The 24,990-nt window shown below is 49.8% G+C and overlaps 12 protein-coding genes across 12 annotated transcripts; 5 read left to right on the top strand and 7 right to left on the bottom strand.

Annotated features, from left to right (window-relative positions):
* The first annotated feature begins 674 nt into the window (after positions 1–674).
* Positions 675–2,196, top strand: F9C07_2285455 (exoribonuclease complex, subunit ski4). The gene has a single exon (XM_041286603.2). The coding sequence runs from the start codon at positions 755–757 to the stop codon at positions 1,526–1,528; it is 774 nt and encodes a 257-aa protein (XP_041148312.1). The 5' UTR covers positions 675–754; the 3' UTR covers positions 1,529–2,196.
* On the bottom strand, positions 2,197–7,254 carry F9C07_2285454 (P-loop containing nucleoside triphosphate hydrolase protein). Its single transcript, XM_041293382.2, has 6 exons — positions 5,822–7,254; positions 5,721–5,741; positions 4,710–5,647; positions 3,136–4,659; positions 2,754–3,076; positions 2,197–2,697 (listed from the first exon to the last, which is right to left on the bottom strand). The coding sequence occupies exons 1-6, from the start codon at positions 5,882–5,884 to the stop codon at positions 2,318–2,320; spliced, it is 3,249 nt and encodes a 1,082-aa protein (XP_041148311.1). The 5' UTR covers positions 5,885–7,254; the 3' UTR covers positions 2,197–2,317.
* F9C07_9155 (uncharacterized protein) lies at positions 6,286–6,838 on the bottom strand (the record flags this gene model as incomplete). Its single annotated transcript, XM_041293381.1, has 2 exons — positions 6,286–6,752; positions 6,808–6,838. The coding sequence occupies 2 exons, from the start codon at positions 6,836–6,838 to the stop codon at positions 6,286–6,288; spliced, it is 498 nt and encodes a 165-aa protein (XP_041148310.1).
* Positions 7,240–9,090, top strand: F9C07_9154 (putative cell cycle control protein). The gene is made up of 5 exons (XM_041293392.2): positions 7,240–7,319; positions 7,382–7,426; positions 7,476–7,914; positions 7,970–8,433; positions 8,495–9,090. The coding sequence occupies exons 1-5, from the start codon at positions 7,307–7,309 to the stop codon at positions 8,956–8,958; spliced, it is 1,425 nt and encodes a 474-aa protein (XP_041148309.1). The 5' UTR covers positions 7,240–7,306; the 3' UTR covers positions 8,959–9,090.
* A 437-nt stretch (positions 9,091–9,527) lies between these two features.
* On the top strand, positions 9,528–10,699 carry F9C07_2070397 (RING finger domain protein; the record flags this gene model as incomplete). The annotated part of the gene is made up of 3 exons (XM_071508756.1): positions 9,528–9,575; positions 9,675–10,499; positions 10,553–10,699. 3 exons carry the CDS (start codon positions 9,528–9,530, stop codon positions 10,697–10,699), a joined length of 1,020 nt encoding a protein of 339 aa, XP_071364638.1.
* A 241-nt stretch (positions 10,700–10,940) lies between these two features.
* F9C07_2285449 (mitochondrial 54S ribosomal protein mL43) lies at positions 10,941–11,697 on the bottom strand. Its single transcript, XM_041293380.2, has 3 exons — positions 11,609–11,697; positions 11,467–11,549; positions 10,941–11,405 (listed from the first exon to the last, which is right to left on the bottom strand). The coding sequence occupies exons 1-3, from the start codon at positions 11,645–11,647 to the stop codon at positions 11,114–11,116; spliced, it is 414 nt and encodes a 137-aa protein (XP_041148307.1). The 5' UTR covers positions 11,648–11,697; the 3' UTR covers positions 10,941–11,113.
* A 256-nt stretch (positions 11,698–11,953) lies between these two features.
* F9C07_9151 (U1 small nuclear ribonucleoprotein 70 kDa) lies at positions 11,954–13,319 on the top strand (the record flags this gene model as incomplete). The annotated part of the gene is made up of 4 exons (XM_041293390.1): positions 11,954–12,215; positions 12,276–12,403; positions 12,478–12,574; positions 12,667–13,319. The coding sequence occupies 4 exons, from the start codon at positions 11,954–11,956 to the stop codon at positions 13,317–13,319; spliced, it is 1,140 nt and encodes a 379-aa protein (XP_041148306.1).
* An 862-nt stretch (positions 13,320–14,181) lies between these two features.
* F9C07_9150 (ribosomal protein L10-domain-containing protein) lies at positions 14,182–15,068 on the bottom strand (the record flags this gene model as incomplete). Its single annotated transcript, XM_041293379.1, has 2 exons — positions 14,182–14,731; positions 14,875–15,068. 2 exons carry the CDS (start codon positions 15,066–15,068, stop codon positions 14,182–14,184), a joined length of 744 nt encoding a protein of 247 aa, XP_041148305.1.
* Positions 15,069–15,444: 376 nt separating this feature from the next.
* On the top strand, positions 15,445–16,861 carry F9C07_9149 (mitochondrial distribution and morphology protein 10; the record flags this gene model as incomplete). Its single annotated transcript, XM_041293389.1, has 2 exons — positions 15,445–15,541; positions 15,606–16,861. 2 exons carry the CDS (start codon positions 15,445–15,447, stop codon positions 16,859–16,861), a joined length of 1,353 nt encoding a protein of 450 aa, XP_041148304.1.
* A 127-nt stretch (positions 16,862–16,988) lies between these two features.
* F9C07_2285446 (Triosephosphate isomerase) lies at positions 16,989–18,399 on the bottom strand. The gene is made up of 6 exons (XM_041293378.2): positions 18,209–18,399; positions 17,813–18,098; positions 17,677–17,751; positions 17,479–17,591; positions 17,204–17,418; positions 16,989–17,146 (listed from the first exon to the last, which is right to left on the bottom strand). Exons 1-6 carry the CDS (start codon positions 18,244–18,246, stop codon positions 17,118–17,120), a joined length of 756 nt encoding a protein of 251 aa, XP_041148303.1. The 5' UTR covers positions 18,247–18,399; the 3' UTR covers positions 16,989–17,117.
* Positions 18,400–18,844: 445 nt separating this feature from the next.
* F9C07_2285445 (uncharacterized protein) lies at positions 18,845–23,022 on the bottom strand (the record flags this gene model as incomplete). The annotated part of the gene is made up of 2 exons (XM_041286598.2): positions 21,535–23,022; positions 18,845–21,256 (listed from the first exon to the last, which is right to left on the bottom strand). Exons 1-2 carry the CDS (start codon positions 21,643–21,645, stop codon positions 18,845–18,847), a joined length of 2,523 nt encoding a protein of 840 aa, XP_041148302.2. The 5' UTR covers positions 21,646–23,022.
* Positions 23,023–24,150: 1,128 nt separating this feature from the next.
* On the bottom strand, positions 24,151–24,989 carry F9C07_9146 (uncharacterized protein; the record flags this gene model as incomplete). Its single annotated transcript, XM_071511866.1, has 2 exons — positions 24,151–24,421; positions 24,508–24,989. 2 exons carry the CDS (start codon positions 24,987–24,989, stop codon positions 24,151–24,153), a joined length of 753 nt encoding a protein of 250 aa, XP_071364637.1.
* Between the last annotated feature and the right edge of the window lies 1 nt (position 24,990).

Here is a 24,990-nt window from a genome sequence, read left to right as displayed (position 1 = left end):
AGCGAGACGGATCTGCAAGTATCGAATGACCACTTACCCTCATCGCCAAAGCCTTATTGGCACTGTTCGAACTCATACTTGCCGCAACAGGACCAGACTTGGCCCAGGACGATTCAAATATAACACCTCAAAGCGAAATCGGTGCACTCTGCAGTTGACCTCTAGAGTCACGATACGCCTAGTCTCATCGGGCTCCAGGACCATACGTTTTCGGCCATATAGGACAGACACACTGGCCCTGGATTATGCAAAGTCAGAGTGTTACCGGATAGCGCGTGTTGACAATGTGGTATCCTAGGAGTAAGGCATCCAATGAAGGTTGGAAGAGTCGAGAACTATATATACTGTTGAGGTTGTACGCAAGAGCAATATCAGGAAGTTTGATGTGTCCGCCTGTGTACCTTTAGCACATCGAAAGATTGCGGCACGGAAGCATATTTAACTCTTCTAGATGCCCACTGACTGGAATTTAAGTCAAATTCAACATATCGGATCTAAGAAAGATGCTAGTTAGTAGTCCATCTATCCGTGGAAGACTAAGACCGCTCCAAGTGAAGCCCTAGTACGGAGTAAAGGGACCTCATATAGATCACTCCGCAGCGGGTAGGCGGTAAAGAGAGCTAGCAGTGGACCCACCGGGAAAGCTTTTCTCCACCGCCGACAAGTTTTCGCTTGCGTCCCTCAAAAGAGCGAAGCTCCAGTTTTCCCTCATCATACATTTATATACTTCTTTTATTCGTGCCATTGTCCAGAGATGGCAAGCACACTCCCAGCCCTGGCCATTCCAGGCCAACGTCTGGGCCCAGTGACCTCCTACTCCGCCGGTCCAGGCACACACGTACAACAATCCAATGTCTACGCCTCCATCGCCGGCCCAGTCGTCGTCGAACCAGCGCACCCTGGCTCCAAAGGCAAAGCTACTCTAAGCGTTTCTCGCTCGATCAGGGCTCCTGGAACAGGCAATGCCTCCAAACCCGTAACCACAGCACCCGGCGCCAAACCAGCGGCAACTTCCGCTACCCCCAAGCCCAAAGTGAAATATAACACCCTCCCCGCAGTCGATTCGGTGGTGCTGGCGCGCGTGACGAGGGTCCAGAAACGTCAGGCTACGGTGTCTATCCTCGTTGTGTTGGATGAATCGGGCAGCACCCAGGGTGTCACCCCCTCACAGACAACGTCCGATAACGACAACATCGAGGCGATTCTCTCCTCCGCCGCCAATCCCGAGAACCATAGCAGTTCCGACGAGCTCCGCTTCCAGGCTCTTATTCGGAAGGAAGATGTGCGTGCTGTTGAGAAAGACCGCGTCGTTATGGACGAGATGTTCCGCGTTGGTGATATTGTCCGTGGAACCGTTATCTCCCTCGGTGATCAGAGTTTCTACTATTTGACTACTGCGCGCAACGATCTGGGCGTTGTTATGGCTCGTAGCGAGGCAGGCAATATGATGTTCCCCGTTAGTTGGAAGGAAATGAGGGATTCTGTCACCGGTCAGGCGGAGATGAGGAAGGTAGCGAGACCGTTTTGATAAGGTTGATTTCAGTTGAGGGCATTCGTCGGTTGGCTTACTGATGCTTTTTGCCCCCTCACCTTTTTATAATCACAAGGCTGGGAAAGGCTCTTATGTCGCGTCCTTTTCTTGGTACTTCGGAGTGTCGCGTGCCGGCGCAGAGGGCTGGAGAGATCCATTGGTCCCTCGCTCTTCCAGAAGAACTTTACCGCGTCCTGCTCGAGTCTGTCTTGGACAGACTAAATGGCTAGAGTTGAGATGCTCTGGACTTTTCTCACGGAGCAGACGCTCCATCATCTTGCATACTACTGCTGTACATACTAGAAGTGCTGATCCACCAGTGCTTCGCGATTCACATTCAACGATGTGTGATGAGTTACGAACAAGCTAATTCAAGAGAATACAATAACTCTTTGATCTGTTAGATAGTCCTGAAAGACTAGTCGCTCAAATCGCTGCTTGCGTACACCTCCATAGTATCCAAGGTTCTGGCCTTCTTCATGCTGAACTGTAACTGTGTTTATCACCGGAAAAAGATAAAACGATATTTCATGTAGGGGAATACTAATCTCCACGACCCTCGTTATGATTCTCCATCCTCTCATTTTACGGAATGGAGCTGCTAGAATTGAGGGTACAATATCTTCAAGAACATTGTAATCACACCCAATGCAATAATGGAAACAGTTGTAGTGATGTAAATAACTTTTTCTTTGTACTGTATGTACATGTATACCAAGTACAATACCCAATTGCTTCATCTATCGTAGCATAAATCCACCCAAGCATAAACAAAGAACCTCGTTTTTATTTCTTCAGCGTCTTCTGCTTCTCCGCATCAATCAACTTCCTTCCCTGGACCACCAGTCCCTTTCGACTTCTCACAGCATCCATATACCGCTTGGCCACGTTCTCCCTATCGGCTAACTCGCCCAGATCCTCCAACTCTTCCTCGGTAGCCGGAACCCAGAAGGGGTCTTCGTCGAGAGCCTCGAAACCGGCGAAGATAAGCTGTGGTTGCGCTGCACCGGAGGTACGCTTACGGATTTCCTCGGCGAATCCGAAAGATTCGGCAACGGGGAGCAGTGCCAGGATTGTGAAGAAGGGTGTTCCTTCTTTCATGGTCTCTGAGAGGATGCGGCCGCGGCGTCGGGTTATTACACCATAGACACGACCGAGGACTTCGGCTATTTTGGGTCAGCATATATTCTGTGTAACTTGGATGAGGTAGGGGGTTGCGCACTAGATGCTTGAATCTCGCAACTGTACATTGCGAGCATGATCCGGGGACTCCAGTCGAGGAATCCCTGGGAGATGCTCTCACGGACTAATCTGATTGCCTCGCCTGTCAGGCGACCGAGATCAAGTTCTTCTTCGGTGGCATTGACGGTTATCTCTTCTAGGAAGACGGCTGTTCCTTGCATGGGCTCTTGACAGAGAGGGCCTTGGCCGGTTGCTAGTTGGAAGGCATACGTGATCTTGTCGCAGAAGTCACGCACGATCAGTGCTTCGCGGCTGCTGGTTTCTGTGTTGACGGTGGGCTGTTGTTTGGGATCTTCAAGCAAGCTGTTTCTTGTTAGTCTATGACTTGTGTGAATGTTGCAGAGTTTATGGAATGGACTTACAATTTCTCGCAAGTGTTCACTGCGGTGGCGTCGACTAAGATGTTGGGTCCCACTCGTCTTGGGCCGAACGCCGTGATTCTGTCCACGACGTCCTTCCACAGTTCCTTGTCCTCTTTCACTTCTTCATCGAAGATCTTGTTCAATTCTTCCCTGAAGTCCTTGAGAGAAAGTACACTTCCTTCGCGGGCTTCATCTGTTGCATCACTGGTCTCTACCTGTTGAGTGCTATCCGGTGTTCCGTTAGTTGCCTTGTCATCCGCTGCTGCGTGCCGCTGAGATTGTAGTCGTTTGATAGTTCCGACTTGCTTAGTGAAGTACTCAGTCACTGCTTCAGGTAGAGGCACAACGCGTAGCCGGATAGACAACTGCTTTGATGCTGAAACCGTCAGAACACCTCCCCGTCCTAAATCTGGATTCTTAGGTGCAGCCATTTCCGGTACACTGACGATGGTTTCGCGGTATGGTACGATTGTTTGGCCGGTCTGAATGTCGCATTTGGCGAAACGTTCGCGAAGGTCCTTTAAGCAACGCTCGAGATGCAGTTCACCAGCTGTCAGGATGACGTGTTCACCGTTGGGGAGCACATCATACTGCGCACAAGGGTCGCTTTGTTCGAGCAGTCGCAGACCGGTGACCATCTTGCCAAGGTCGGCAGGGTTGGCTGGTTCAAGAGCGACTCTTACGATAGGTGGGGCATTGAGGGAAACACCAGCCAAGTTAATGCTTCCCTCGAGCTGTGAGCACAAAGTTCCAGTCTTCAACACATGGCCTGCAAGACCTCCGATGCCAAAAACAACACCGGCGGGGACAGACTTAAGCGGCTCGAGACTTCGTCCCATAAGAAGATACAGGTCTGTGACCGTTACCTTCTGTGGTACGGGAGTAGCGTTCGGGGTTTCCGGTGAGAACTTCGGTGCGAGGACGTAGATAGAATCGCCCACTGAAAGGGTTCCTGAATATAGCCGTGCAAACCCAATCAGGTGCTCCGGATCGTCCTTCTCCTCTTCTGGCGCTTGGTCATTGTCGTCTATAGTAACAGTTTCAAAGGCAGAAGTGATCCGTGCATAGCCGTCGTCCTGCTGTTCACCATTGGCCTCCGCTTGCATTTTGGCTATTTCTTCTCTCTTTTTCCGAGCAATCTCTCGGGCTTCATCCGCCGACATAGTCGCGCCGGACCTTTTCTTGCTTGATGACAGTTCACTTTCCGGAATGGCAGCCATCTTGCTGACATATGCCACCACAGGTTCATCTGAGCCCGTCTTGAATTTGATCATCGCGTCTTTCACTTTAGGATCCACAAAGTCCGCACCAGGCGACTCCTCAATCAAAGCGGGTAACCGGGCTTCTTGGGCAGCTGGGGGACTAGGAAGATATTCAATAACAGATACGAGGACTGCAGTTGAAAGAGGAAGCCACATAGAGAATAGTGTTGTCATTATATTCCTGGGGTCCCGAGATCGTAGAATGTAAGCCGGAATCGTGATATTCAGAGACTTTGTGATTTTCTCCAATAGAGCAGGGTCACTGTCACTTGTCAGTCGACGAATCATACCTAAGTGTATGTTATATCATACCCTTTTCCTTTACCTCCACCTGTTGTAGCTTCGTATGCAGCCCAGATGCTGTCCAAAACTAACTGAACGAACATCGGCTTCAAAGCTCGTCCTTTAAGATGCTTCTGACCCAGAACTCGTTTTGTCTTGGGGTCCAAGTAGTAGTCTCCCCAGAGGACTTTTTCAAGAATTGCACGCTTGATCCCGAGCTTCTTTTCGTAAATAGCGGCGAATTGGCGGACGGTGAAGGCCCATCCGTCCACAGCACTGCAAAAGATGACATTATTCTTCTCAGGGGCAAAGTAAAGGTCCTCATCGTCTCGCTCTACATAATCAGCAGTGTCCGCACCGCCCTGTGTAGATTCATCATCTTGCGTTTGCTTCTTGGTACGATCTTTCTCTGCCGCCGCATTGGCGCGTTCTTCCATGCGCTCTCGCCACTGGAGATCCTCCTCCATTCGCTCACCTTGGTAGAAGCTACCGATGACTGCATTGACCTGCTCTAACAGTTTGCTCATATGCGAATAAGCCTCGCTTGGGCTCATCTTTAATTCAGTAACAAGTCTGTCGATCTTATTAATGACCAGGATGGGTTTCAGCTGCTCAACCCAGCTTTGACGCAGGACAGTGACTGTCTGACTGCATACACCCTCTACAGCATCGACTAAGACAATAGCCCCATCACACAGACGAGAAGCTGTTGAGACCTCGCTGCTAAAATCGATATGCCCCGGGGAGTCGATAAGATTGATCAAGTACTCTTTGGCTACTGGAGCAGCGTCGGGGGCAGGACGACGCATCATCGAAAAGAATAAAGAGATCGCCGACGACTCCATGGTAATACCTCGGAGCTGTTCATCTGGACGAGAATCCAGATAGCGGATCTTGCCCGCCAGCTTGGGTGAGATGATTCCATTAGTGGCGATAAGGCTATCGGTCAGAGATGTTTTGCCATGATCCTATAACCACGCAATTTTTCCATCATTAATATAGAGTAACTTTCCATCGGGCTGGACAGTCGTGGCTACTTACAACGTGAGCTAGGATACATATCTGTGGTGGTGGTTAGCTATGGGTATTCCGATACGCAGGAACTTCTGACATCAAAGTGGGATGATGGAGGGGCTGCGTACATTCCGTATGTCATCGGGTTTCCGTTGAAGACGGACTAGATCCTCGACATTTACGACGGGCATTTTGGAAATAGGCTGGTGTCAGTGACCACCCTGAATCCAGAAAAACCAGTTCAAAGATCTCCCAGTGGTTTGAATACGTCTGAGTTAGTTGGTGTCCCGCGTACTGCGGAAGAATTCAATTTTATGACAAAAATGAAAAAAATATTGGCGGAAAAGCCAAAGCTTTTCAACAACCAGAGAATTACCGCAAACCAAAGCGACTATGATTACTATGAGGTTATAATTGGATTAAAATGTCTGGAAGCGTGCATCAAAAGTATTTTCCACTGATTATTAATTATCTTCGGGTTGTTCTCGAATATGACGTTTATTCTACTGGTGCCTGAACTAAAGAGGGCTTTCCGTATAGTATGAGTCAAATCGAGACATTATGACTGGGCAAATTGGTACTCATCCATTCATCATTCCTCGTCAAACGAGAGCTTGATTTTCTTCTTCTTTTGCTTGGGTTTCCGAGATCCAGGGTCTCTCGGCAGTGTTTCTTCTTTCTCTGCTGAAGGCTCTTCTTCGCCAATAACCTTCGCCTGCTTTCGCTTCTTAGGTCCTCCTATCTCTGCCATGTTCTGTTTTGATATGGGCACTTCTTGCGCAGTACTTGCCTTATCCTCTCCTTTATCTTGTGATGTGGGTTGTTCCTGGTCTGGTTCTCCTTTTCCTGTGTCCTCGGCTTCCTTATTGCTGTCGCGAACGAGAGCTTCATATTCTTCTTTGGATATTACTTCGTTGCTCTCTTCGTCAACATAAGTAGGTTCATCATCATCGTCGGCATCTTTTAGTTTTCGGGGTCGAGCAATTGGGCGCTCAAGGCGACCGGAGGTATCTCCGTATTGGTTTCGAAGTCGTTGCAAGAATGCTGGTTCTTTCGCCTCTGTTGTCGAAGTATTAGCTCAAAGTCTGTTAATGGTGGTAAGGGGCCAACGTACCATATTCGAGGTTCTTTGACTTGAAGGACATATTTTAATTGTCCCGCAGCAAACTGTTAGTTTAGATTCCGCCAGACAAAATAACAAGGGAAATATCGCTACCGCGACAATGTAATATTCATGCAAAGAAATAGAGTAGTGTTTGAATTCTTCTGTCCTCCGACTATCAATGGAGTATTGAAGAGGGAAAGCTTGAAGGAAACAGACAAAAGTCCGTCAATGCCAAGATTCTTCTAATAGCTTCAGTCGCCTGTTACATAGGTAGTGTCGCAAAGTCGTAAGAATGAATAAGTGTACAGGAAAAACGAATACAACGAATTGAGAAGAAAAGAGTGGACTTCGACTTGATCGTTTGCGCATGGTTGCTTGCCGCCAAGAGATCTGCGGCTAAACCCAAAAGATAGGCGGAGCGTCGAAAAGTCCAAAGGAGCCGCAGCTCTTGTGGTGAAGAGCAATCATCTCTCTCCCTCCCCACATCCATCCATCTTCCAGAAATACCATGCTGTGTGCAAGTGAGTAGCAAGTATCATACACTATCATACTTTTATGGAAAACTGACGGTAATTGATGACAGTCTCGGGAGAGGCACCACAAGTGCCCGTCGTCTCGCCCAAGAGCGGTATGTTGCAACCTCGAACAGCACCCGCACCGTATCTAACGTCCTCCAGGCAGCGTGTTTGAGAAGCGCCTCATCGAGGCATATATCGCCGAAAATGGAAAAGACCCCGTGAACGGAGAGGAGCTCTCTACCGATGACCTTATCGAGGTCAAGTCCCAGCGCGTTGTTCGACCTCGTCCCCCTACACTCACCTCGATTCCTTCCCTACTCAATGTGTTCCAAGAGGAATGGGACGCCCTTGCCCTGGAGACATACACACTGCGACAGACATTGGCACAAACGCGCCAGGAGCTGAGTACGGCTCTCTACCAGAACGATGCGGCAGTCCGCGTGATCGCGCGCTTGACCAAAGAGCGAGATGAAGCCCGTGATGCGCTCTCTAAAGTATCCGTCGGCGCTACACGCGCTGCTGGTGGTGAAGCAATGCAGGTTGATTCAAATGGACTGCCTGATGCAGTTTTGTCACGTGTTGAAAGTACACAAGCAGCGTATGTACAACTTATGTTGTTCATAAATCCCGACCTCGTAACTAATTGCAAATAGGCTCTCGAAGACTCGCCGTAAGCGCGCTGTTCCGGAAGGCTGGGCGACCAGCGATGCTATCTCCACATATAAACCCGCCCAAAGCACCGAGCCCCTCTACCCTGGTGGCAAGGCACTGTCTGTTAACGCTTCCGGAGAGCTTGCCCTTGTTGGGGGCGCTGACGGCGTTGTTGGTGTCTTCTCGCTATCTCAGAAGCAAGTCGTTCAGAGCTTGCAAGCAAATGGTCCGGTTACCGATGCTATCTGGGCAGGTGATAAGGCCGTCGTTGCTTCATCTACCGGCTCAGTGAAGGTTTTTGAGAATGGCAATGAAGTTGCTGACTTCAGCTCTCATGCTGGCGCAGCCACTGCGCTCGCCCTGCACCCTACTGGCGACATTGTCGCATCCGTTGGCGCTGACAAGAGTTACGTGCTTTACGACTTGACGACCAACTCCGTGATTACCCAGATCTTCAGTGACGCATGTAAGTATATCAACGCCACTGTAAATATTGGACACCAACTAATCTCGATTTTCCTCTTTAGCTCTTCTTTCTGTGAAGTTCCATCCCGATGGTCATCTTATTGCTGCGGGTGGCGTTGATGGACAGATCAAGATTTTCGATGTCAAGAACGGCTCGCCTGCCGCTAACTTCGCTCTATCTGGACCCGTCAAGTGCTTGTTCTTCTCTGAGAACGGCACATTCATGGCCGCAGTCGCCGAGAGCTCTACAGTTGTTTCTATCTGGGATCTCCGCAGTGCATCAGAAGTCAAAGCTCTGGAAACTGGCAACCAGATTGATTCTATCAGCTGGGATTACACCGGACAATTCCTACTTACCGGCGGACCTAGCGGGTTGACCGTCCAGCAGTACACCAAGTCAACTAAGTCATGGTCGGAACCTCTGCGAAGCGCTGTGCCTGCAGCGGCCGTGTCATGGGGTGTTGCAGCTCAAAGTATTGTGGCTTTGAACCGTGACGGTGGAATCACAGTGTTGGGGGCACAGTAATAATGATACCTTTCAGAGAAAAGCAAAGCATTGAGTTTGTACTTTTAGTTCTTGAAATTATGGATGCTGGTTTTCACCTGAACTTCACAGTTGGGAGAGAACTGAAAGAATAAAAGACAATAGATTACTGTCTTGGATGTACTGTTGTTACCCGGAGTTGAAATTAACACATACCAGAACATGTTGCCGGAACCCGTCACATTAATAATACTTGTTGTCGTTTCAGCCGGTGATCGGGACCTAATTTAAGAATAGATCTGGTGACATCGGGGTTGTCCTTCCTCTTTCCCTTTTTTCCCGTATTCCTTCATTACACTTACACTTTTTACTTATCTTATCGGGGTCTCCAATACCGGTGGCCAACTGTTGATGAGGGCGGCATATATCATGTCATCTCTCCACCGCAAGGACTCGGCTCCGAACTTATTACATTGGATGATTAAGAACTCTTCCGCCAGCTGTATCGCACCTTCGGTTTCGACTCCCACGCCTCTCTCACTCCCTTCCTCTTCATTCTTCTCAGCCACTCAGTTCTGCCACATCTTTGACTCCAGCGCAAGGAACTTGACATGAACGACGACTCAGGTGTGCAGTTTGTAGCTGCACGGCCGAGAAAGGTCCGCCACATATCTTTCCATTGCCTTCAAGAGGCGGGGCATCCATTGTGCCAACACTAGAGAGATGGGGGATTGCTGACGATTATCATGAAACTACAGCGTAGCCACCAACAAATGTCCCGAACGTCTCATTCACCCAATCGCCGTTTCTATTCACAAAATGGAGAGCCCTCGTCCTCCAGAGCTCCGACCAACCAGTTGCCACCCATGAGGTACGCTGGGGACGGTCTCGACATGAGGAGACCTGTCGTCTCGGCTTCCCCTCAGACAGATGAAGTGATCGATTTGACAAATGAACCGGACTCGCCTCCACAACAGCGAGATAGGAGCGCCCGAGCAACATCGCGGCGCCCTAGACAGCCCCGCTTTGGAAGGGATATCATGGCAGACGTCGTGGATCTAGAAGATGAACCGGATAATACAATTGATCTCGACTCTCCTAGCAGTCCAGAAGTCCAATTCGTGGGCGCCAGCGTTCGACCCCAGCTACCTCGACCATCGCCACCACGGCCCAGAGGCTTTGATTTCGGCTCCGGGCTTGTACGGTTCCTACGGTTAGATGATCCCCGGGTTCAACATTTATCTGGTAGAGGGCTATTTTCTAGGGATCCTGGATGGAGAACCAGGGGGCCCCGTCGCCCGCCACAAGATGTGGAGACATTTTGGATCGGAGAGAGATCAGGTGGAGCAGTTGATCTGACAATCAACTTGGATATGGACGGTCCGCTGTCAATGGATTATCAGATTCAAGGGTTTTCACCGGATCGGGGGTCACGGCCAACGTACAAGCCACCTAGCCCGCCGCCGGAAGGGTTTACAAGGAAACTTGAAGACGAGGTCGTGTGTTGTCCGAATTGTGATGTAGAACTCGGTACGGGTGATGAGATTCAACAACAGATTTGGGTGGTAAAACAATGCGGACATGTTCGTATCCCCATGATGCCCCTTGTGCTAACCAGCTCTAACACCAACTCCAGGTTTATTGCGGGCAGTGTGCCACCCATAGATCCAAATCGAACGCTAAGAAGGCATCGCAGCCTGTGAAGCCGTTTTCTAAATGTCAAGTGGACGATTGCGGGAAGGCTGTCAGCGCACCAAAATCCATGTTTCAGATCTATCTCTGATACATATATTCTCTACTCCCCATATTTTATACAGGGCTTGCATGATTCCGGTGTTAGGTGGGCGGTTACTTGGTCTGATTTACTACTTCTTCGATACCCTTATTGCATTGATGGTTGATGGGATGAATATTATATGGATTGCTAGTAGATCCGTCGTTCGGCTACTAGCTACTGAACCATGGCATACACTTTTGGTTATTTCGAAGCTACCTCAATAGGTTGCGATTCCTATTAACGTGTTAATACTGAAGATCAATGCATTTTGTACATACATATGCTACATATTCTAACATAGAAAGCATTGGTTTCCCAGAACAAAACAAATAGACCCATAATACATTGTATGAATATGACAAGCTGGAAGCGTCGCAATCCAGAAAATAACACCGTCGCAGTAAACCCAAAAACACCGCTTTAGACAGACTTGAGGTCTCCGTGATACGGGGACCAGATGCCTCTGACACTCTCGTTGATACTTGTGACGGGCTTCTTGGTACGCTTCAATTTCTCGCCGCTAGCCTCCTTGAGCAAGTTTGCTTTCTGGAAGATCTGTTCGGGCTCGAGGTTGCGAACACAGACTGCCTTCTCACGTCCGTTGATGTAGTGGCTTTTGATTACGGGGTGCTTGTGTGGTCGTGGCGATACGCGGATTTCAATCTGAGGGTTGGCTTTGGCGAAGGAGGGAAGAGTGTTCTTCAGGAAAGCTCTGGGTAAACACCACCGTTAGCATCAATGACCAAGTTCCACCTCATATGGAGAATACATACACCATTCCACGGGAACTTCCAGCCCAGTCACAGTAGTGAAAGTCCAAACGCTTGCATGGTAAAATAAAGGCACCCACGCCGTTCTGCGAAAAATTAGCTATTGTGAGCACCACAGACCTAGTTTCGAGTGAGATAGACATACTCTGGCTGTGGTAACCGCTCTAATTCCTTGTACAGGCATTTCTGCGATTCTTTATTTGATCGCTACAGTAAGTCGAGAGCCGGTCTACGGAGAGATAGTTCACTTTTCAGCACCTCCGGGCGTGGCTGTCATTGGTCCGCGGCTATGTCGGTTAGCGCGCCTAGCGGCTTCCAGAACTGCAATTGAGCTGCCAAGTCACGGAGGAACGCGAACTCGACAAACGAGGCCTGTGGTAGTGTCTCAGAATAATTCCAACGCTCATCGTTGCCTATGCCCATTGCGCATGGGAATCGAACCCTCATTTTGTCATACTGTACTATACTTTAACTGACTGAGGGCTCAACGATGACGGACAAGCTCCCCCCTCCGCTCCTCGCCCTCTTTCAGCCTCGTCCACCCTTGCGCTATGTTACTCCCATTGACCGTGCACCAGAGGACTGTAAGAAGAGTACACTCGGCGGTGTCGCACAGTATCTCCCGGACTTGAAGGAGTATGAAGAGGAGTACCCGTACAATGCTACAGAGAGTTGGATACAGCGCAAATTGCGACAGAAGCAGGAGAAGAAGGAAAACATCGAGAAACACTTGACAGAAGGCATTCATACATGTGGGTTATCCCCATTAACTCTGTAGTTGCGTCTGAGCGCATGCATACTAACTTTTCCAGTCGACCCTTCAAACGACCCGCAAGCTCGTGGTGACCCCTTCAAGACACTTTTTGTATCTCGTCTTAGTTACGATGTCAAGGAGTCCGATCTCGAAAGAGAGTTCGGCCGTTTTGGACCTATTGAGCGGGTAATACTCTTACAATCCTTTTTAACTTTTCTTCTTTTGGTTTCTCCTATACTGATGTCATTGACTCTATCTAGATCCGTATCGTCAAAGACACTGTAACTCCAAAGGGTTCGAAGAAACCGCACAGAGGATACGCTTTTATCGTTTACGAGCGCGAGAAAGACATGAAAGGTATTACTGCAAATGACCAACACCTTTATTGGCAACAGGTATCTGCGTCGTGAGATCGTTTTGCTGACATTATATGCTTCTGACGGTTCCAGCCGCCTACAAAGAGACGGATGGCATTCGTATCAAGGACCGACGTGTCTTGGTTGACGTAGAACGTGGTCGCACCGTCAAGGGCTGGAAGCCTCGGCGCTTCGGCGGCGGTCTTGGAGGCCGTGGTTACACCAAAGCCTTGCCCTCGCGCCCTATTGGTCCTGGATCATTCGGCGCTCCCTCTGGACCTGGAGGCTATGGTGGTGGCTTCCGTGGTGGCTTTGGTGGTGGTAGAGGAAGGGGAGGCTTCCGTAACGAACGTTTCGGGGGTCCTCGTGGTGGTGTTGGATACCAAGGAGGCCGCAATGGATTCGGCGGAGGCGGACAAGCTCCACCAAATGCACCGTCTGGCCCTGGTGGTGGAAGGAGCGGTGGTTTTGGTGGCAGGTTTGGTGATCGTGATCGGGGCGCAACCGGAAGCAACCGTGAACCCGTTAGGCCGAGAGATGGCTTCTCCGACCGCGATCGACGGGATGACCGGGACCGCGATGGTGGTGACCGGCACAGGGACCGCGACAGGGACAGCTACCGTTACCGGGACCGCGACCGCGATCGTGATCGTGGTGACCGATACGGAGGCCGAGAGGACTATGGACGCAAGCGATATCATGAGGATGATTCATACGACGACCCTCGCGCCAAGAGAAGATACTGAATACCTACCTCATGAAGGATTTCCCCCATTTAGTACTCAACATGGTTTGCTGGTGGGTATTTCTGATCGATCCTCCAGTTTCTCTCGTCGTCTGTTTTGGCAATGGGTAAGGCAAGGTCCACGCCGATCATTCAGGTCTCCTTCAGGCTTGGCCATTACTTACAACAGTCGAAGCATTACGCATCCTCATCTTACGCCAGAACCGAGGTATCTATATACACCGCTGGGGTCTCATCATGATCTGATCCTTGGAATGGCCGTTTCCTTCCCGGAGAGTCGACGTCTACTGGAACCGGACACTTGGTCGCGACCCCTTTCTTACTGTTTTCCTTATCGAGTTATTCTTCTGCTTGCTTTGCATGTCCTTCTACCCTGCCAATTTCCTCTACTCCAGGGTTTGCACTGCTCTTTTATGGGTAAGTATGTACTTTAGGTAGTCAACGTCTTAGGTGGATTTCATGGAGGTGTCACGGGGGTCAGGTAAGAAGATCAGGTAAGGTTCTGCAACAACAAATAACCGATGCCAGGTGTCTTCGTACAGTGTAAATCAAGGTAATGGTCGGAATAGTCTTATTTTATCCTCATGTAACCTCCTGCTTTATAGTCACTGTAGGTTTATTTATTTATGGTAGGATTTTAGCTTGGTATTCATGTATGTCCATCATACGCTCATCCAGCAATGAATAACCCGTCATAAACGGGTACCACTCATAACAAGAGAAAGAAAAAGAAGAAAGAAGCAGAAAAGCAAGCGCCAATACCTAACTCCAAGAAATGCCCAGGGGATTTCGTCGAAGAAGAAAAGACAAAGAAAAGAATCTGAAAAAGGACTTTTTTTCTATAACCCCAAATTTCCCGCACTTCACTGCTCAACCTCCATACCACCCTGCTCCTTCTCAAGAATCTTCACCTCCCCACTTTCCCGGGTCCAGCAAGCCTTCAGTGCAACATGGAACTCAGAAGTAGCAACACCGAACATCTTGAGTAGCGTCGTCTGCCGCGAATCGAGAACCTCTCCCTCCCGGCAAACGGGGAATGCCTCCTGGCCACCGGTCAACTCGAGCATAACCTTGCCCTTGACGAGACGGGTGGGGACGCCCAGCTTGCGCAGCTCGGGCTCGATCGTGTGGCTGACTGGCTCGTCCTCTGAGGCGGGGATCTCGCCGGCTCGCGAGTACACAAGGCCGTTCGGGATGCTGAAGGACCGGGTGCTGACTGTTCCGGCACGGGCGAAGTCCAGGGGACGGAAGGTCTCGAAGTAGTTGGTGACGGACTCGGGATCGCGAGAGGTGAAGAGGAGACCGACGGCACCGGTCAGATAGGGGACGAGCTTGTGCAGGTTGGTGGCTGCTTCGGATTCGGGATTGTGGCCCAGTGCAACGGCCATGACTTTGGTCTTGCCGAAGAAGAGACTGCGAGTATGTTAGCCATTGATCATAGAATATCCATGTATCGAGATATATTCCAATTTTCCATGTCCACAGACCAAGAAAGTCCAATATCAAAATACAGACAATCCCCCGCAAGGTGAAAAATAAGGGAAAGACAAACTCACCGGCTATCAGCGAACTCAGTGCGCACATCCTTCAGGTAGGTATTGCGCATGTTATCAACTCCGAAGACGAACAGGTGGTCATATTTCTCGACAGATTCCCGGATATTGGCGTACAGGCGTCTGGTCTGTTCCTTGTGGGACTTTTTGGCGGTCTTGGTCTCGTGGACGACGCGGGCGCGCTTGGAGCGAGGCATTGTGGCGGACTGGTGGGTGAAAAATTCGAAAACCCGGTTTTGAAATTATCGACACCCCGACGTTCTTGGACCCGGTGGAGGGGAAGATGGGTTTTATATACAAGCGCGGAAATGGGTCGACTTGGAGGAGTTCGAAAATCAATTATTTTTTTCTTCACTGATAACAGTCGGAATATTGTTGATGCGGGGCTTATCCGATTAGATCTAAACTGCATGGGGAAATCAGCTGTAAATGCCTCCGCCGACTGACATATCAACTCTCACTCTCAATTAGACCGTTGGCGTATTCTCGACTTGGTCCATGATGATCTAGCTGGGGGCTCTGGGCTTGATTCTCTCTTGATTGTACTATACCAACTGCTGTCATTGGCCGACAATGCTCGACTTCATGGATTATATCCAACTCGCGTTCGCCGAGGGGACTAACTGGAACCGCGACAATTCATACTCGTCGCTGACGGCCACAGCCCAGTGTAAGCACCTAATGCCTTCTCTCTCACTCCCTTGAAAAGATTTCCCTAACTAAGAAAACCACAGCCCTCCTGGACTTCTCAACCCCCGAGCGTCTACGCGTGCATCTCTCCTCTCTGTCAACCCCCAATTTCGCAACCAGCTATACCCTCGGCACAGTAGGCCTAATCGACGGCTCAGTCTCCTACCTCTACAGCACCGTTCCCTTCACCAATACACCAAGCCGAAGCGCCTTAATTCCCCTCCGCAAGCTATCTCCTGGATACCGCCAAGTAACGCCCCCAAGCGCCCCAATTGAAGACTGGAACTTGGACTCAATCCTCGACAATCCCCAAAATGTCCAACCGTCGTTCGCCAGCAAGCCTACCCTCCTGCACGCAACACTACACCTTCCACCCCCAACAACCCTAAACGCCCTCTTCCTCCGTCGCATCTCCCCAACTATGCACCTAACACTAGCGGTCTGCTCAACAAGAGGCCCCCCGCTTTCCAAATCCGCGCCGCAGGCATCCCTCCTCACGCAATTGTCGCACGACACAGGCAAATACAGTAACGAGTACCTCTTCAGCACAGACAATGCGCTCTTCGGCTGGCGGGGGCTATGGAACTTCGGACCCGACCCTCGCTCCGCGACAGATACCGCCGCGCCGCGGCTATCGCTTCTATCAGCCGGCGCGGAGGCATATTACTCGCCTGTGTCGTCGCTCATTGGCATGTCCACCGGTCTGAGGTTTAGTACTCTCCCCGCTGCGACGGATGTGCCTGCGTCAACGGCGACAGGATCTGCCACGGCGAACCAGAGTACCCCTATATCTACATTTCCGTATACGCTTACCTTAACGCTGACGCCGTTGACTGGTTCCTTGTCGACGACATATTCGCTCCGCGCGTCGCCTAACCTGGCGTTTAGTTCGCGTTTCGGGTTCAATGTCTACAGTTGGGAGAGTGAGATGGTGGCTGGTTGTGAACTGTGGCGGAAATCGAGGAAACAAGACGATGGGTTGGAATGGGCGAGACGGAAGATGCGCGCTTCTGAGCCTCTGTCTTTGCCTTCTTTGCCTGCTGAATCGACGGAGAGGCAAGAAGAGGAGGAGGCGACCGACTCTGTTCTCAAGATTCGGGTCGATCAGTCGTGGAATGTACGGGTTCTTTGGGAAGGGCGCGTGAAGGAGCTTCTGGTCAGTGCTGGGGTGGGATTGGGGCCGAGTTCGTTCTCTTCTTCTTCGTGGGCGGCTGCTGCGGCTGGGTCGGGGCAGAGTAGTGGTGGGGGTGTGCCGTCGTATTGGAGGGGTGTGGGAGTTTCCGTACTTTATTCCTCTTGATTTCTTCTAAGTTATTTGGTTTTTTTAGATAATGGGTGTTGGGTATATTGTATAGGTGACACGGCTTTTGCATGGATGTATATATTTAGTGTTAGAGCGGGACTAAATAGATGAACTATGCGATATATTTCCAAGTATAAAAAACCTCTATATTCATTTTAATATTTAGATCATAGAACTAATTTCGAAACGTCATAAATTTATCGGTAAAGGAAACAGAAGGTGATTATAGCCTATATTAGCACCATCGGTTTGCTTACAAACGAGCATTGATGATATCAACGACTGCAATTGAACGTTAGCAACTTGCCATACACAGGACCGGGGAAGAAAATGACATACAAGCAGGCTTCAAGCTGGCACCGCCAACCAGGAAGCCATCGACATCGCGCTCCTGGGCCAACTCGCGGCAGTTCTTCTCGCTGACGGAGCCACCGTAGATGATACGGGTGTTCTCGGAGGCCTCGGGCGAGATGGCATCGGCGAGCCACTTGCGGATGGCGGCGTGGACCTCCTGGGCCTGCTGGGTGGTAGCGACCTTGCCGGTACCGATGGCCCTGTTGCACTGTTAGCATCACAGTCTAGAATGAAGTGCGATCAAGGTAGATGATACGTACCAGACGGGCTCGTAGGCAATGACGACCTTAGACCACTGCTCCTTGGTGAGCTCCTTAGCGGCAGCGTTGAGCTGCTTGGTGACAACCTCGATGGTCTTGTCGGCCTCACGCTCCTACACAAGGCATTAATCAAACCAGATCATGCAATCCTCCCCAATAGGGAAGGTCGAGAGCGGAAAGTGGACATGTGAGCCATACCTCAAGAGTCTCACCGATGCAGAAAATGACGCTAATGCCACCGTCAATGGCAGCCTTAACCTTACGAGCAATGAACTAAAGCAGATTAGCGACCCAATTGCTAACGGCTATGCTGCAAGATAGAGAATAAACATACCTCGTCAGTCTCCTTCAGGATGACACGGCGCTCGCTGTGTCCAATGATGGTCCAGGGGATCTTGGCATCCTGCAGCTGAGAAACCGAGATCTCACCGGTGAAAGCACCGTTGGGCTTGTCGAAGACGTTCTGGGAGGAAACGGCAACCTTCTTCTTCTCGTCGGCGACCTGTTGGGCGAGGGTCAGGTAGAGAGCAGGAGGGGAGACGACGACCTCGGTGGTCTCGTCGAGCTTGGCCTCGTTGAGGTTCTTGATGATGGCGGTAATGCTTTCCGCAGTACCGTTCCTGTATTGCAAAAGAGACAGAGGGTGTCCGTTAGCTTTCTGGTGGTTGTTGGTGTGACATCAAAGGGGCATTGCGGGGCAGCAGTGGTGGTAGTGAGGGTAATGTCGTACATCTTGAAGTTACCACCGACGAAGAATTGGCGAGGCATTTTGAATGTGTGTTTATATGAAAGTAAGATACGACGAGTTTGATTGAGAAAAGACAGGGTGATTGTCAAGTTCAGTATGGAAGAAAGAGTAGAAGAAGATCAGACGACAGGGAAGAGCGATGACATAAAAGGTGGAAGACGGAAGAAAAACGAACCAAATCAATCCCACTCACTCTATGGCGGGGGTTGAACTGCCTGAGGCCGGCACTGGTGGGGCTTATCGATAAGTTCTCGTCACCGGATGCAATGCGCTGTCAACTGCTGACTTGGCCCTGAACATCCTGTCCTCTACAGATCCATACTATACAATGATCCCAGTTATAGTGCGGTAAGGTGCATATCATATCTCATTCTCATGACTCATTCGACTTTTTTTTAGAGAAAGTACATACGTGGAACATACACTAAACGCAACAGGTCGCGACAACACTGGTATACAAAACGGTCCCCGGTGAATGACGTTATTAGTGTCTATCCCCCACTCACACCCGAAAAGAATAATAGAAACTAACAGAAAAAGCGGCCCGAGGATAAGAGGAACATTCAAACAGAAGGGGAATCATAAAAATCGAAAAATGCAAGGAAAAGAGAACTCAAATCAATAATTTTCATAATACTGTCGAGAGTAATACGGACCAGCGTCTCTCAGGGACATGCGTCGGCGCAAGGCATCATCCAATCTCTCATCTAACACATCCAGCATTCGTGTTCGATAGTCTAACTGCTTCTCTCGGCGCTCAAGTCTTGCTTCCCGATCATCGAGAATTCGGGTACGGATATCGTTGCGAGCTCGTGGCCCACGATATCTTTCGTCGAACTCGGGTGCATCCAAATCCTCGGAACTAACAGGGGCGTGGATAATCTTCGGGCGATCTCGGGTCTGCCGAGCAACTTCTCGGCTATGGACCCTCCATACTTGCTTGTCCGAATCCCTGCTGTCGGCGGGGATCACATCAACATAGTCACTTGGGTACTTGGTACGGCCGTGTCTGTTGTCAGATGCACCCGAGGGTTGTTTCCGGTAGTGGGAGCGGTATCGAGATGGCCCAGGACGCCTTGAAGTAGAGGAATGCCGGCGAAAGAGACTTCCGCGCCAGGGCTGCGCTTCTTTACGTGTCTCTCCCTCATGTTCAGAGTCATCTGTAACTGAGCTAACGTCTTCAAAATCGAAAATCTCTGAATCGTCATCCCCAATACTGCTGGAGTCGGGGGCCAACTCTAACTCTGGTTCCGCCATGTTGGGTGGTTTAACACTACCTCCCTGGGTGACATTCTCAAAGGAACGAGATTCATACGGGTGGAATGGCTCTTTCCGTGGGTTGTTATTGGTTACCGACACCCCGGTTGGGTTGTACACGTTATTGACCCCTGGGTGTTGCGCACCAGTACTGGGAACGCCTCTGGTGTGCTCCTTTAGCACCTCAATAGCTGGGCCATTCTCCGGAGCAGCCCTCGCGGTGTGGGGCATGGCTACCTGTGGGCGCTGGTGCGCACCCATAGGGACCCCTCTAACATGCTCCTTCAGGACCTCAGCACTAGGGCCGTTCTCTGGAGCAGCTCTGGAGACGTGAGGCATGTGCTGTTGTACACTAGCGCTGGCAACACCTCTGGCATGTTCCTTTAGAACATCAATCGCGGGACCCTTCTCTGGCGCGGCCCGCGCGACGTGGGGCATGGCTGCGTGTGGGTGTACCCCAAAAGAGAAATGATCTGGAACTTCTTGTGGTAGTTGTCCACGGTTGACCAATGGTCTTCCTCCCGCCTGCTGTGCCTGAGGTTGAGGAGGGGGAGGCGGCGGTGGCGGGGCTTGCTGAGTGAACTCAGGGTTAAGCTGCCGTGGGATATTGTGCACCTGCACCATGGGGGGTTGTTGTGCATGACCCATATTGGGCCTTGCCCACTGAGGGGCGTTATCAACCTCCGTGTCCAATGGCCGAGGATCATCGATGACCACGGGATTTTCGGCCTTCGGCTCAGCCCGCGGCTCAATTTTCTCCTTAGGCCTGCCAGGTAAATCGAACTCCACTTGCGCTACTTTGGGACGCGAAGAGGTGATAGGCTTCCCCATGATCACAACGTCCATGGAAACAGTCTCATAGTCTCCGCGCTTGTTGTTCTTGCCCTTCATCAGTCGTTCTTCTTCTTTGACATATGCGCAAGTCCATTCAAGGTGAGAATCCCCCTTCTTGAGCTCGTTGATGAGTTGGTCTACATGGGTGCGCTTTGCCTTTGAAAGAGATTGATACTGTTGGACGCCGGGGAGCTTCTTTGCCCGTTTTTGGACCATGCCAATCAACTCCGCTTGCGTCAGATGCATTTGGCTCTTCTCCACCTGGCCCCAGGTGGGCTTGTGGCCAGGGGTCGCATCTTTCTTGAAAAATGTATACCCAATATAGAAGTAGGGGCGCGAGTCTGTTACTTTCGCAGCATTGGAGTCCTTTGCCGGGGTAGAGTCTGGCGCTTTCTGCCGATTACCTGAGGCTGCCCTCTCCGGATTGACATTGAGGCGTGTCATTGCTTCGGCGACCTTGGCGGGATCTATAGAGCGCGGGATGGCAGCATGGATCGCACGAGAGGCCCCAGGGTATCCTTCTTGTTGGCCTCCTTGGGGTCCTCCTTGGTGTCCCACTTGGTGACCCCCAGGGTGGACTCCAAGGTGACCTCCGTGATGACCTACAGGGTGGATAACTGGATGGCCTGCTGGATGAGGTGCTGGATGCGACGCCTGGTGAGCTGTCGAGTGAGATCCTGGGTGAGGTGTTGGGTAGGAAGCTTGGCGCGATGCTGAGTGAGCGAAGGGATAGGTCCCCGGATAAGCCGACGGGTGATACAGTCCTGCTGGGAGTCCTTGGTAAACAGCTTGATAGAGAGCTGGATTCACCGGTTGTTGAACCGGTGCATGGTGGGCGGGAGGCGCCGGCGGCGTGGGTTTCTGGTTAATGATTGCCATTTCCCGGAGGACTCCGCCTGTAGCAGGGGCAGATAGACGATGAGTAAGACCAGTGGTAAGCTGTGCGTAGACAAAACAATCGCAAGACACAAAGCACAATCAACAAGACAAACCAGACAGGGGGGTATATGGCACAAAGACTAGTAAACACAGAAGACAAAGGGAAGGAAAGTGCTCGAGCAAAGGCGAGGGTCAAAGCATATTATAATATATTTCTCCTATATCGACCTCTTCAAGAGGGGTAAGCCGGCTTTTTCAAGTCCAGGTATCGGCAGGTCCAGGACAAACATAATATGGCAGTGTTTCAGACAGTGCAAGATCCTTGTAATGTACTGTACTTCTGCCTGGTCATCTTTAGCTTTGATGACTGCACGTCCGACGGCAGGGAAAATCCCCGACCTCAGGGTGATTCCAACCGGAATAAGGCTAGCATTTCTCTTCCCCATCATTGGCGGAGTCACCCTCCATTACACGCAAAGTCCAGATCTCAGGAGAGCACCGAGCACCAGTGCCTTTCCTTTCTTCTCTTTTTCTTCAGATAGCGCCCAGCAACACGAGGTGAACAGGGCGCAGAAACACCCGGGCATTGTCAATAGTGAGGCTGCTGTCACGCACTCCCCTTTTCTCTGAAAGGACTCAAAAGAATGGTATTGTATTGGAGGGGATCCTCAGCCGCAGGAAGGTGGCTATGCGCGACGTCCAAGGCGATTGGAATCAAGAAGATAAAAATACGGAGACAATAATAGGCTACTGCCATCTGCCTGGAAGCAGTTCGGAAGTTGGGTAGAAAGTTAGGGTATTCAACCGGTCAGCTGTGTTACTTCCACTGCACCTTTGCTTCAAGTTCTCAGAAGATATACCATAACGTAACTGGATAACCGTTGGTGAAATCAAAATGAGTCTTTTTTTTTTCTTTTTCGTTTCTCACGCTAGACTGACTCAGGCCCTCCATTGGGTTTTCTTCTGTGACGAGCGATGCAGGCGATATGCAGCCAAGACAGGCAAGCAGGCACCCATCGCCTAAGAAAGTCTGAAAGGTGTCCTTAGCGTCGAACATTTCAAATCCCCTCTGATGTAGGATTACGTCCATAACATCAGATCAATGCAGGAAAGCAATGATGATTGTTTATTCAGTGGACGGATTTGTGAGACTAGTCGAGTGGTACTGCTTTCTGCTTACTTTTTATCCAGCGTCGCACACCCGCACGTTCAAGGTTAGAATATATAACTTAATTTTCCTTTATTTATCTTCTAGAAGATAAATACTCAACCCAGCTAATTAAACAAATAATCCTTCCACAACACCTAAAGGATTTAATCTCTCAAATCCTTGGACACGATCCCGGTCCCTCGTGCATCGAAAATTTTTTCCATCGCCCACCCTCCATGGGAAATGAAGGTACCAATCGACGTGCGCGTTATCTTCAATCCCCGACGATCTCTGCAGCGTCCCCGCATACACTGTGACAGAAATGCTTTATGATAGGCCAGAGAAAGATAGCAGACAATTTAATAGAGGTATAGACTATGCTACAGTCCTTTATTCCTTTGCCGCTCTGACTCATTTCATGAGTGAAACACTGGAGTCATGCCTAACAATCGAACAAAGCCTTTACAAGCGAATAGAGAATAGAAAGAAAAGAAAAGAAACAATTTTTACCAATCTTACAACTTCTAAGTTATCTTTCTTTTCTTCTCCATTCTCTTTCAAAGAGTAGAGTAGTGGACTTAATCCCTGCCGATAGTGAAGGTTCATGTACACTACCCGTAGAAGCAGGGTTAGGGCAAAGTGGAGATTGAGATTATCCAAGGTTCTCCAATGCTTTCTGCATTACATACATACATACATACATACATAGTACATACATACACGCGTACCGGATGTTCTAGGAGAAAACTTACTTCCTAGGTCCAGTCGGTTTTGTTTTCCTTTGTCTTGGGACTGAGTTAGTTCCGGATCTCGCCTTGTTACTAAGGTTGTTGCTTGTTAATCGGAGCACCGATAGCCACCCCCATCCGTAGGACTGAGGGTGGTAATCTTGATTGTTGATGTGCTGACGAATGGGTCTACTTTGTCACCGCTCTTTTTGGTCTAGGAGATGAGTGAAAGTAAATTAAAATTAGATATGATCCTGGTTTGATGGTCAGTGCTTAGGAGCTGGTTCACGTGCACAGTACTTATTTTGGGATTTAGGATTGAGAGATTCGGACTGGCATAAAGGGGTGGTGAGGACTTTGATAGCCTTGAATGGATCTATATAGGTGGAGGATTATATGGATCGAGTTTGAGATATTAATATATGTGTTTGGTTCATTTCTTAAGATCGACGCTACCAACCTCGGTACCAGGAAAGGTGTACAGAGTAGTGTATGAGTAGGCGTAGATTCAAGGTTTATTGATAGTGGTAGTAGTTTTAGTGATGGCAAGGATTCATGGTTACTTTTGTAAGTCTCGATATTGAAAATAATCCGATATTATAAAGATTCTAGATTGTACACTTGATTAACTGAGTTCTGACTATTTTGTAGTAGATTTTCCAAGTCGACTCTGATTGACTACTCCAGATAACGATGACGCGATCGACTCTCGGTCAGAGATGGTTGTTTTTGAAGCCGTTTACGAATTGTGTGAATGCTGTTCCTACTTTCATCTCTTCTGCTCGACTATCGCTGGTATTTAGCCTTCGGGCCCTGACTCGAACCCTTCAACCTATCCATATTATTATTATCTTGGTCGATGGAATGGACAGTTCTGAAGCATACTTGATAGAATCCTCTCAGAACTGGGTCAGTCTGGACTCTGGGGTTCTCCGAATAGTATGTTTTTGATGTGTAGAAGAGAAGTGAATAACATGCATACAGTTGCTTGGATCCCCGATGGATGTAAAATCAACGAAATATCCTAGCAGACATGAAGATTATTCATACTGAAGTGGAATCGACACATGACAAGTTCACACAGCCCCATGTAAAACACCCCGGTAGCATTCCGTTTCTGTTAACTCAGGAGCATCTAATTTCTGTTTCTCCTCTTCAGCTCGCTTGCGAACAATATCTCCCAGAGGATCAAACAGATCTTTATTATCGCGAGAAGCGGAGCATTCCCTCAACTCATACTGACCCTGCAACAGCGCATCACGAATAGTCCGCTGGTGTTCCCAAAATGGCACTGTACCAGTCTCCATTCCCGACTGCACATCGAAGTGAAACTGGCGATGTTCATATCTCATCTGTTCAGCAAACGACCTCTCCTTCAAGGCTGGAACATGCGCATAGAGATAGGAATTTGGCATGCCAGGACAATTGATAACATGGCATCATCGCTAGGAAGGTCCAGCCAACTCTCGATCAGTGCATCCAGCAAGCCTGCCAATGGTGGAAATGGCACCTGGTGTGATGACCCATCTTCCAAAGGCGCAAATTCCAATCGTGTGTCGGCGGCGAGAGGATACTTCCAATCGGCGGCAGGAAGGAGGACAGTTCTCGTCACGCCATCAGGGGATATTAATCGCTGTTGAGGGAAGGTCACCAAGTCCACCTTTGCATTCCCAATAAGATGTGGTTTTTGCATATCAAAAGTCCACCCAGCCTTAGCGAGCAAATCCGCTGCGACGTCAATATCCGGGACGAGGATATACAGGTCAAACACAACAGTAGGAACACCGTAGTGCACAAGAGCATCCTCAAACCAGATAGCGTGAGGAATTTGGTGGAAAGAAAATACTTGGCAAGGCTTGTATCTTGGTTCACCACTCTTCCCCGCGCCAACGTGGTAGTTGAGCCTGAATTCCATA

This window comes from Aspergillus flavus, chromosome 5 (assembly GCF_009017415.1).
Source record: "Aspergillus flavus chromosome 5, complete sequence".
Taxonomy (NCBI): Eukaryota; Fungi; Ascomycota; class Eurotiomycetes; order Eurotiales; family Aspergillaceae; genus Aspergillus; species Aspergillus flavus.
Note: the sequence above shows the minus strand (reverse complement) of the source record. Positions and strands in the feature narration are given on the sequence as shown.